This window comes from Blennius ocellaris (assembly GCF_963422515.1).
Source record: "Blennius ocellaris genome assembly, chromosome: 10".
In the NCBI taxonomy this organism is placed as follows: Eukaryota; Metazoa; Chordata; class Actinopteri; order Blenniiformes; family Blenniidae; genus Blennius; species Blennius ocellaris.
Genome location: NC_137659.1, coordinates 1,661,733 through 1,674,326, shown reverse-complemented (window position 1 = coordinate 1,674,326; position 12,594 = coordinate 1,661,733). Strand labels below are relative to the sequence as shown.

Here is a 12,594-nt window from a genome sequence, read left to right as displayed (position 1 = left end):
CCGTTCCGTTGCGGCGCCGTGCGTTCCCGTGTTTTTCGCAAAATAACCTCTGATCCTCTTCCTCTTCTCTTTTTTTTTTGCACTTCTTCGCACAGGAGACCAAAATCGACTGCGTTCGAGTCGCCACCAAAGGTACGACCACGTCGGATGTTCTTCCTCACGTGACTGATGAACTAACTTCATTAACACACTTTTAACAGTTTTTTTTAAACTTTAGACCAGGGGTGCCACACTTTTTCAGCATGCGAGCTACTTATAAAACGACCAAGTCAAAGTGATCCACCCACTACAAAAATGCAAAACATATATTTATTTTCAAATATATTGAGGATTCTTTATATGTACAATGTATAATGATGCACCTTGCAAAACCGTATGAGCCAATATTGTGCAACACAACATAATTAACTAAGAACATTTTGTGTAATTACCTGAGTTTACTCTGACGACCCTTCTTTGGTATCGTGACGGTCGACGGGCAGACGAGACAAACGCACTTCGAAAATGACATCGTGAAAAAAAAAAAGTCCACCTCCCATTCCTCATGAAAGTGATATTTTCGTCTTCTAACTTGGTCCAGCCTCTCCCCTACTCATTTTGATGACCAAAGCTTTCTCTAGCTTAAAAATTAAAAAACGAGGGCTTCAAATTTGCGCTAACTCGCTGACTAGCTTGTTAGCTTTGCCACACTTAGCGTCGTCGTTTGCGCGGTGACCTGAAGGTCAGAAACATTCAGCCGTCATCTGACGCTGCGTTCGATTGTACTCGTAATTCGGAAATGTAAATTAGCTTCATTACACCAGCGTCTATTTATTTTTTCTAATGTCATGCGATCTACTATTACTACCTTTGCGATCGACGAATTGAGCACCCCTGCTTTAGACTAAAATTACATGTTTCCAGAAGGGATTTAGTCAATGATTTGATGGTGAACACCCCCCCCCCCCACTGGCGGCCTGCCTGTGTGCCCGTCGAGGTCTGCAGGCACTTAAGCGTTGCAGCCTGAACGTCCAGCTCCACACATTAAGCATGGTGGAGGCTAACACGCCATTGATCTGGGAGCAGAATTGATAAGGCCTGAGGGAGCCACGGTCACACTCTGGTCTGTGCCGTGGGAGGTCCTGTCACATGTCCCCCCCCCCCCCCCCCCGACACTCTCGTATATCGTGTAGTTTGCATGCAGATCCGCTATGGATTTCTCGCGCGCCTCCAGACGTCTCCATCAGTGGGCCTGAGTCAGGTCTCACATCCCGAGACTTTCTGGAGCGCCACTTTAAATTCATCCAGATCATTAACGCTGCTGCTGAAACAAGTTTATTTTATTTATTTTTTTTAATTCTAACCGCATTGGATGATCTCAGTGTTGCACGGTTGGTTTTTTCCTACTTCAGTGTGGTTTTCTGTTTTGTTTGTTTGTTTTGTTTTTGTCTGTGTTTGCACGTCCCCGGATCCACTGACTATACTCAGCCGCCATTCTCGTGACGCAGCTCACAACCCCCTACATCCGCATCGCCCCGGCGGCCGGCGACAGCCAACTAACAGGTCAGAACCGAGGCCCGACTTGTTTTTGCTTGTGTTTTTTTTTTTTTTTAACACTTTTTCCTTCAACAGGGAAACAAACACGCGGAATGTTGCACGTGTGCAATTCCTCTGCATTGTCCTGCGATTTGCATAGAACTCATTGCGATTAAATCGGATGCTTGCAGACAATGTGCCTCCTACCCTTGTCTTCTCCGAATTAGTGGACATGAAAGACCTGTTTGAGGTGCCGTCGTTCATTTGATGTGTCAATGTTGCAGATTTTTTGACGGGCGTTAATCCCTTTTCATGAATATTTCTCATTATCTCTGGTAGATTAAGAGGAGGGCCTGGCGTCGGCTGTTGCGGAAGCGACAGTCTTTAGGCACACGGGAGGAGGGTGTAGAAGTGTAACTCTTCCACTTCTGCTCGTCGTGCATGAAACATTTAGGTTCTCCCGGGCCGGAATGGAGGAATATTGACTCGTGGCAGGAGACGTGGCGCACTCACGGCCCAGATGGGGGATTTGACACTGACAGCACTTCTGGGACACAATCGGCTCCGTCACTCCTGACATGGCGGTGTCACTTGTCTTGAAATCCTCCACCGCTCTGCTTAAAAAAAACACATACTTTTAAATAAAAGTGGTCGATAGCTGTTGATAATGGCAGGGATGGATATTTACCTTTTTTTTTTTTTTTTTTTTGATGGGGAGAGAAAATGGGCAACGCGCACGAAAAGAGGGAAGCTCGATGGAAGAGATTTGTGTGACATAACAATTTATCATTCTAAATTTACCCCCGGTGACAAGAAATAATGGTGTTGTTCAGGTGGACAGTTGTGATTCCGCCGACGTCGCCCGTCCTCGCTGGCGCTTCTTATCACCTCCCGGAGAACAGATGCTGTTAAAACAAGCACTTTTACTCCGTCTCCCTCTCTCTTTTGTGCATCTCATTGTTGGCTATCTCCGCCCGGCCCCATATTTAATGCTTTGGTTATTTCAAGCATTTTTTTTTTATCTTCTCGGGCATTATCTCTCCCCGGCACCGGCATCCTACATTTTTCTACAGCGGCAAGCAAACCATTTTGCCCCAAATGTGATTAACCAAGGGTAAAGATGGCGTTGCACTTATCTGCCTCCGTGCAGCTTGACGCCGATGTCCACTAAGGACGCAGCGAAAGGTGGAGTCTTCAGGACAATAAGGAGGCACGTAGTGTTTTTTAGAAAGGAAAAAAAAATAAAAGCCTTCCTCGATATCTGTGCACTGATTAATCATCCTCACCCGACTTTGTTTTAGCGTCCGATAATTGCCGCTCCTCGTGATGTTTCCCCTTTCAGGAGCGGCGACTCACAAGCCCGACGCCGTGGAGCCCGAGAAGCAGACGGACCACACGGTGAAGATCGCCGGGGTCATCGCCGGCATCCTCCTCTTCGTCATCATCTTCCTCGGGGTGGTGCTCCTCATGAAGAAGAGGTGCGTTCCACCAAACCCCCCCCCCCCACCCCCCCACCCCCACCACCGTTCTAGTGAAGGAGGTTGGCGCCTCGCTCGCGAAAATAAGTAGTTCCTCCCTTATCGTTTTGCCCATTTGCGCCACAAACGGTAGTATTGTCAGCGCCGCGGTAAATAATTAATTCGATTATGTTGATACGCCCCATTAAGGCTGTTTACAGCCATGAGATACAGTGTGCCATGAAAAATTTATCCTTTTCTACCCTCAAACAAATGTGCGGCGCTCCAGTGACATTGGAATGGAATAGGGAAAGAAAAGAAAAAAATAAATGTTTTTTGAGTCCTGTGTTATGGAGAGAGAGAGGCGGGGTGGAGATAAGAAAGAAAATATGATGAAAGCCTCTAACAGAAAACCGGACGGCCGCGTCGCTGAAGGCTAAGTTTACATTAGCCCTGGACCCCGTGCTGGAGAAAGGTCCTCTGTACATATCCAAGCAATCGGGGAGGGAGGAGGAGGAGGAGGAGGAGGAGAAGGGGGGGGGAGCTAAAGCTCGGCAAATATCAGCCCAGGAAGTAACACAATGTCACGGTGTGCAGAACTGTCTTTGGTGTTTGCAAGTTATTTCCAGCAACGTCTTCGCTGTGAAAGTACAGAAAGAGAGAGGAAAGAAGTTGAGATCCATACCTTCCCCCCCCCCCCCCCCCCCCGGAGGAGATGAGACGTGACTCGTCCTCTCGTAATCAACTGTGTATCTTGAATTAAGTGTTCAGATTGGTACAGTAGATTGAGTCGATGCGTCTGGGCGAGCCGGCGCGCGCACTTGTGTACTAATATAATCACAACACTTATTTTTGACAGCAATACAAGATCCCTCACTTTCTGCAGCGGGGCCCCGTCTGTGCAACAACGCAATCAGTGGGTGGATGTGAAAATCGGCGCGCAGTAATGGAATTGTTTTCAATTAGCCTTAATCAGACCGGTGAGCGCGGATGACTTCATTGGTTGAATTCCATGTAATTTTCCGTTGCCGACGGGGAATCGGAGTTGTGTTTAGGCATTCAAACCTCTCATTACGCTCCAACCTTTCAGGTCAGATATGGTAATTTTCGCCTTTTTTTTTTTTTTTTACAGATGTATAAAATTATGTGTTCATTAAAGGCGCGTCTGTAGACCAGCTCGATTAAAGTAGATGTTCCTTACCGTACCGAGACCTCCTCCTCCTCCCCCCCCCCCCCCCTTTTACAAAGCATGACATGACTCCAAGCGATCACCTTTGCCCTCACGATCTCCACGTATGCCATGATTTTGTTCATTTCTTCTCTTTTTTCAAACATTAATATATTTTTACTTTTTCTTTCCTTTCCATTCCATCCCCTCCCCTCCTCCACTGCTTAAATCCTACCACCACCCCACTCGGCAGAAGAACCTATCACTCCTACACTTACTACCTGTAAGTAACCACTCTGTGTGATGTTAGTGCCATGCTCTCTCACCCACACGCCGTTTTTTTCCTCCCATGCATGCAAAGAGCCATGTCATCCTCCTCCCCGCCCAGAGCCGTTGCAGAGGGCCTCGCTGTAATCTCTGCCGGGGGGGGGGGGGTGGAGGAGGAAGGAAGGGAGGGGGGGGGGGGGGGGGGGACGCCACTCCGACGCATCTCCGTGTGTCACATTGGCAGAACTTCTGACAGACGCAGCTGCACCCCCACAAAAACCACAAAAAAACCAAAAAACAACCCCCAGTCCGCCTGGGACCCTATTGCAGATGTAATTTCTGCTCCTGTTTCAAGGAGTTTGTTTATCAGATGATAAACTAAACTGCCTTAATGATTGTGCGGCTGCCAAAACTCATCTGGTGAACGAGGGGGAGGAAGAAAAAAACAAACAAAAAATCAATACGGCAACTACTGCATTTTTACTGATTGTGAATTTTTCATTTGCCTCCAATGATTTCATCTGTTGACGTGTCAAAGCTGCATTTTATTTTGAAGTGCCGATCACGGCACATCAGTGCCCAGAAGTTCAATCGGCTCGTCCGGATATTTCACACACGTCCCTTATAAGACGCTGCAGATGTTGAAATGCGCTCAATATAAGCCCACCAGCTGCAGGATTCAAGCATGAGCTGACATGTTGATCAATTTGGCTCCATTTGCATGTCATAACATTTTCAGTGTTTCTTCTCTCTACCCCCCTCCTTCATCCTCTGATCACATCATCTCACGCCAGCATGTTTTTTTTTGTTTTGTTTTGTTTGTTTTTAATTTTTATTTTGGGTTATTGCACGTCTATCTCATTGATCCGACGGTGATGGCGGAGTTGTGTCTTTAGCCGAGCAGATGTTTGCCTCCAAACAAGCTGACGTGATTAACGGAACAAACGTCTCCGCGAAAACAATAGCCCCGGCGCCGCTTTCATTCGCTCTTAATAAAACGCACGATTCCACACCGCGCCGCAGAACGGGAAAAGAAGCTTATTCTGCAGCTCTGCTTTCCCCTGCCGTAGCTCATAGGCTCCCCCCGTACCGCCTTTGTGACGGATGCCGGCTAATCTGTCTTGAGATGGCTGTGATCAGAGAAGAGAATGGAGGCTGCCTCGCATCAAAGAACATCTCCGAGTACACCTGGAGATAATACTACTCTGAATACTCGGCGTGTCACTCACGTTAGATCTCCGCTGCCTTGAATGGAAAGCCCCCCGTGACTTAGAGGGGCGGCGCCGAGTGCCCACAATAGCCGAGCTTATAGCAGGAAATCATGAGAAAGGAAAAAAATAAATATATCTACATCTCGATGGTTTATTTTATCCTGTTGGTTTTGTTGCTGCAAACATGTTGTTTTCCTGGTTTGATGGGGGTTTGTAAAAGAGGAGGAAAGATGTAAAAAGAGGAGGAGGAAAGATGTGGGCGGCACCGAGTCGTGGTGTGCCCCCCCCCCCAACCGCACACGATTCCAGTGAACCAACAGATGGGTAATTACACTCAATGCACTGTTTTCCTCCAGTTTTTAATCTTTATTCATTTCAGGGGAAGGTCTGTGGCATTTTATGGAGGTTTTTTTTAATGCTTTATCTTTCATTTGAATCGATTTTAAACAGAAGTCAAAGGGCTTATAAATAATAAATACATACATTTTTATTTTTTTTAATTTTATTTATCCATTTAATTTAATTTATTTAATTTATTTAATTTATTTGATTTATTTAATTTATTTAATTTATATTATTGTATTTTATTAATTTAATTAAATTTATTTTATTTATTTTATTTATTTTATTTATTTTATTTATTTTATTTATTTTATTTATTTTATTTATTTTATTTATTTTATTTATTTTATCTATTTTATTTATTTTATTTTATTTATGTATTTATTTTTGATTTATTTTATTTTATTTTATCTGTTTTTCTTCATAGAAACAAATATACACATACATGCAATACATCCAGTGCAGCTCCAGTCACAAGGTCGATAGCAGCATGGTAAAAACAACAACAACAACAGCAAAAGCTTCCACTTTGTGAGTTTTTGAGGCAGATCTGTTCCAGAATATGCATTTTTGAATATGTAAATAAGAATTAGTTTCAGTAAAGGAAAAAAGGGTTTGGGATTTGACCTGCGTGAGCGTTTATGTGTTTGAAATGCGATTTTACTCTCAAGTCAGATACCAAGACACTTGTAGCTTTCGAAACCTTGCGGATGTTTTGAGCGACATTAACTTTTCCCATGTTTTCCCACACTTGTGTGTATTGACGAAGTGGTTGTGCACTCCTACGGGGGAGGAGAAGGGGGACGTGGCGGTCCCCTCTGTAAAGGCAAATATTGCTGGTAATAATGGCCCCGGTGGGGAAAGTGTGTCTTGACGATAGCATATACTAACAGATAGTAAAAATCCTCCCCGGGAGCCAATTAGGGTTCAACGAATGTGTGGAAAATGAAGGGATCTTGATGGAGTGCCTAAACTGGGAAAAAAATCCTCCTGACATTTTCCCGCTTGATGCCTATTCAAAGAAATTATTCATGAGTAGCTTGAGGGCGCGATACATTATTTCAGCTGGTAAAAGTCACGAGACAACAACTGTGATGACAATTTCACTGATTTGTATTCGCCCACTCCTGTTGCTCCACTGGATCCACAGAAACACTTTATTTATGTTGAAGTCAAAAAGATCTGCAAACATTTTTGCTCGTTTCTCAATTAAAATGATCTACATTACTGAAATAGATCTGATTAGATAGAGTGGGGTGGCTCTCGTTGACCCACACAGTTGGCAGGGTTGGTGGTTCTACCCCTCCGTGCATCAGTTGAAGTGTCCTTGAGCAACACACACAAAACAAGAAGTAGTTAAGTATTATATATGTTTTAAGGCTGCAAAAACCCCCTCACCACACACTTTATACACTTTTCGCAGACGGGAATGAAACATTTTCTCACATTTCTCTCGTTTAAACTCCCAAAGTTGAAACCTTTTGTAGATTTTAAAGCATAAACATTATTTCTGCCTTTTGGCTGCGAGCGCAAATGTTTTGTCGACATTGTGGGGTTTTTGTCCGGAACAAAACTTGCAGCACTTCAGAGTCAGAGTGCCGTCGATCAGACATTGATGTATTTGCAATATGTATATTTGGCAAGTCGAATGCATTCGTGTACACGAAGCACGGCACGGAGATTGATTGAGGGTCTACAGTCCCTTAGCCAATCAGGACACAGAATGCAATGTGCAGGTTCTCCCTTAGCCAATCAGCATGCAGAACACTGTGCACATTCATATGCCTTAAAAACAAAAAAAAAAGCATGCAAAATTGCACACAAAAAAATCCATGAAATAGCAAGGCTGGTATTCCAATGCGGCCGTGCGTCAGTAGTAAAATTAAGATTAAAGTGATGCTCCTATAGCGTTTTGAATTAACTCAGCTTTCAGGTGAGGCATTAAAACGCTGCGAATACGTTCAACCGGGAAGAACTTTTTGCATTTAGCCGAGTTATTAGTCGTCACCCCCCCCCCCCCCCACCCTCCAGGGTCCGATCGCAAACAAATCTAACTAATAAGCTGCATAGTCAGAAGTCTACGTTGGCAAATTAATCGTAGACGCCGTTCGCCAAGACTTCATCTGCACTTCTGATGGCAGCCCCTTGTTTTGGAGGCACGACGAGCTCGCAACACGTCAATGATTGATGAAACCCCATTAATGGCCTCATGCATTCATCAAAGTCCTTTTTTTTTTTTCTCTTCTTTTTTAAAAGGCATGAGAACATCCTGCCGTCGCCAAAATATGCACTTTAGCTATATTGCCAGAGGTGACGCCGCGTCGAGCCAAGAGCTGCTCATTTGCAATGCAGTTGCATGATCAAATATACGAGCGCCCTTTAATCAGGTGTCCGTCTGCCGCCGCCGCCGCCGCCGCCGGGGACGGGAAAGATCGATTGACATCTCGGGCAAAGGTGGTGACGGGGCCTGAAATCCCACGAGAGCTGGATTCTTCCGTCGGACGGCATGTTTAAGTTAAAACCACACGTTCTGATGGATTCGTCAAGGTTGTGTTGCGCTGCCCAACAACTTAACAAATCTAATTCAAGATTTCTTTGCTGTGATTAGAGAAACGGCCTTTAAATATAAAATAAATGAATGTTCTTTATGGTGATGTCCTTGTTAGTGTTTTGTTAGTTTGCAATATTCAAGGACCGAGGGCGTTAAACTCACTGTAGTTCAGGGGCCACATAGGCCATCATATAAGACTGGTGAAATAATGTCATAATAACCTTTAGAGTCAAATTTTAACGTTCCTTTTTGTCGCCGTGCAGAGTATATGTGATGAAAATGTTGATATTTTCACACAAAAAAACCACAATTACTACTGAAAATGACTGCAATCTGAACGTAAAGCCAATTTTAATGAAACCTTCCGCTGCAAAATGCAGTTAAACGTCCCATAAAACTTCTATAACTGTTGCATTCTGGGAGTTTTTACAAACCCCCCCCTGACGGCATGGCTTTGAGGCTTACGCCTTGGAGCTCGTGTTTTAAAACACGTGTTTTAAAATAAATTTGCTTAAAAAAAATGTACGTTTCTCCAAGAATGGATGGACAGACGGCGCAGGTATCTATTACAGCTAAAATACTAGCGCGACTAAAATCCTCAAAACTTTTCAACTTGGAAAAAGTCTATTGAAGTCTATTAAACAGAAAGTTTGAGCACCTCGGAACTTTTCCTGCTCGCATGAATACACACTGGGTTTATTGTCCCAAATTTTGTGTTTTCACTTGTGTATTTATTTATTTATTTTGTATCCGCACCGACGTGGATAACAAAGCACAGGTGTGATTACACCGGAAATTTTGAAAAAAAAAAACAGGAGCAATTTGAAAGTGCATTGTGTTTCCACCAAATAGCCATTAATGAATTCCGTCAATAAATGCTGGCGCTCGGCGTGTCGCCGCTGCCTGATGTTTTGTTATAACCGCTCATAAAAAGCCATTTAATTCAGAAGCGACTTGTTCCTTTCCCCACCTGGCGGCCGGCCACGTGCATCAGAAATCCCTTAAGTTCCATATTTTTTTCGACTGGCCGCACGGGGAAAAAACGCCGTGACTTACCAACAAATCTCCGACCGACTGTGACATAAAACAGTTTTCGTGGAAAAACTTCCCTATTGAAACGACATCGAGTGGAGAACTCTTGTCTTTCTAAATTCCAATTTGTCACAATCGCTTCCGTCGCAGCCGTGTGTCGGAACGGGAGTCCCGCTAAACGTACGTTGCGTAACGCGGTGTACTCGGGGCAAACACCTTCATTAAACCTTACGAGTCGAACATGCGGCAAGAATCGTATTAATTGGTACGAGCCTGGCAGAGGGTTTTTTTTTTTTTTTTTTTTTTTCCCCAAGCTACCAGCTCTGCATGTTGATGAGGGAGGCAGAAGCGGAGCAGCACCTCGAGCAGGCTAAAGGGATGTCATGCATGGGATGATCTAGTTAAAAAGGGAAAACGTCGTACAGCGGCGTGTCGCCTTACAAAGCGCCGGGTCTTTTAACACCGTTCGCACAATATGAAACTGTGTTATTGCTTTTGTGGAAAAGAAAGCTTGGAAAGTCATTCCCAAGTTCTCAGACGTTTTAAGGCTGGGATGATCCCACGATCGGCAAACGACCGAAGTGCGTCCTCTTGCGTGATATTTCAGAGGTAATCCAAACGTCGAAATTGTCCATAGAGTTTTGTATTTCGGTGGTCGTGAAGGGGATTCAGACCAACGACAAGGCCCAATCCCAATTCTATTTTGTACCCCTCCGCCTACCCCTTAGCCCTCCCCCTCCAAAACGAGGGCAAAGGCAAAGGGATAAAAGTTTCAGCCCTTAGATTTGGGACACCCCTCTCCCTCTCGCTCCGTCTAACAGTTATGACATCATAACACGGCGCCGTTACATCATCACTTCAGTTTTTTGCGCCGTATTTGCACTTCAGAAATATTTCCTCATTCACCATGTGAAAGCGGAGGAGCTTCCTTGTTTGCTCGGGGGTCCCTGTTTTCAAAACACCCATATTAGAAGACTTTGGAACTATACAGTGTAATAATAAAATGTTATAAACACGGTCTCTACCAAACAAATACACACAGAAGCTACGTACGGCAGACGGCAGAGCTACTGCCGTTCTTACTAGTACAAAACACAACAGGTTTATATAACTTTAGAAGCGTATATATGTGAAATGCGAGTCCTTCGGCGCCATGTCCTCCTACCCCTCTGTTTAAAGTGTGCATCTGTAAACGCTTCGGTTCGAGGGGTGAATAGCCCTTCCCCTCACCCCTCCGCCTCTGCACAGTAGTGAAATGGGACACCCCTCAGACTCCCGCGAACGCGCATTTCAAAGGGGTAGGGGTAAGATGAAGGGCTAAGGGGGAGAATTGAGACTCAGCCCAAGTCTCACCACATAAATGTCGTCATAAACCTCAAGTTCAAATCGCAAACTTACAACTGCCTCCTTATGTTGACAAATCTAAAGGTGTTTAAGGTGCTTTTGTAGCATATTAATGTTTTAATATTTTTTTGCCGTGTCTGTTTTCACGACAGCGGTGCTCAGAGCCACTGAAGACACAACTTTTCTAATGCTGCTACGCTCATAACATATAGTTCTTCTGCACATGCTCAGTAGATGGACAATAATGACTCTCAGTCCATATTCTCCTGGAACTTTTATTTTGACAGTCACCGTGATAACAGCTCAACACGAGAGTATCCGTGTTCCCCCATTGTTAATGTTTAGAGCGGATTGTGTGGCTTCACTGCAAAAAACAAATGGCGCCATCTCATGGCCTGGAATGCTCATTACATCGTTTTCAAAACATTGCTGTGTAAACATGTCGGTATTAATCGTTGGCACAAACAACTTGATTTCAAACTGTAATTATTCAGTACGAAAAGTATTCCTAAATACTGTTTGAAGTGTCCTTTTATCTATATCACATCAAAGCTTAACTCTATCCCCTCATTATATACATTATTTTATGTGATATAAAATAAATCCATCACCAACTGAGCCAATAACATTCAAACATATCATGTCCATAAGAAAAACTAACTGAAGTCTCCTAACTGTAGTCTGTTTCTGTATCTGTGGATCTAATGTCGTGATTGAGTTTCTAATCAAAATCAATATTCAACCTAAGACATTAAATCCAGACAAATGTTTAACATCCGAATCACGAATTGGCACTTTTGGGGTTATATTCACAATATCCCATCTTTAAAAATTTCATTTATGTCACATAAATCAAATGTTCCTCCTACAGTGCTCCATGTGTGATAATTTATGAAGTTTATGGTAGTTTCTAAGTGTTATGAAAGGTGTTTTTTTGCAAGAAATGTAATAATATTTGATACGTTTTTCCATGTTGTTGATGTCAGGTAGTTTTTGCTCCTTTGTTGCTCCTTGTTTCGTGGATATTGAATGCAGTCTTTGTAGAAAAGCAACAATATGATGTAAAGAGGTTGCGGTGGGGGCGGAGGGGGTCGGAGGGGGGGGGGGGGGGTTGAGCAAAAAGCAAGCTTATAAACATTGTGAAATTTTCCCATAAGCCACCTCTGCTTTTAAATGCCTGGAAACTCGGGCGTGTTGATGACAGACAACCTGGTGGATTTTCCCCACTGGGTTAATCAAAGTCACTTCTGTTGCTCCTCCCAGCTGGATGTCAGTCAACCAGCCAACACACACACACACACACACACACACACACACACACACACACACACACACACACACACACACACACACACACACACACACACCGTGGATGTGTGTGATCGTCTAATGAAGCCTTCTTTTTCCCAGTGTCATGAGGTTTCGGCTGCTCCGCCGCTGAAACGAGCCCCGCCATGCTGAGCCGGGTTTTTTTTTTTTTTTTTTTTTTTTGAAGCTCTTGTTTCAGAAGTCGCGCCGGCGTCTCCCACAGAAAAGACATTCTGGCAAAACACGTGTCGACATACAATCGGCATGGATTCCTCCTTTTTAGTCAATTTTTATTGTTGTGGCTGCGCTGGTGGAGTCGGGCGCCCCGGGCCCACCTCCACCTCCACCTCCACCTCCTCCTCCTCCGCCTCCGCCACCTCCACCTCGCGCTGAAGCGGA

The 12,594-nt window shown here is 44.2% G+C and overlaps 1 protein-coding gene across 1 annotated transcript in view; it reads left to right on the top strand.

Annotated features, from left to right (window-relative positions):
* LOC308135085 (receptor-type tyrosine-protein phosphatase mu-like) overlaps window positions 1-12,594 on the top strand; it is a gene marked incomplete at both ends in the record, with an annotated part of 158,752 nt that overhangs the window by 116,485 nt on the left and 29,673 nt on the right. Inside the window, 4 exons of the mRNA XM_080502958.1 lie at window positions 96-132; window positions 1,468-1,542; window positions 2,858-2,993; window positions 4,394-4,423. Of these exons, the coding sequence (XP_080359084.1) occupies window positions 96-132; window positions 1,468-1,542; window positions 2,858-2,993; window positions 4,394-4,423 (278 nt within the window). The remainder of the gene's footprint in view (window positions 1-95; window positions 133-1,467; window positions 1,543-2,857; window positions 2,994-4,393; window positions 4,424-12,594) is intronic.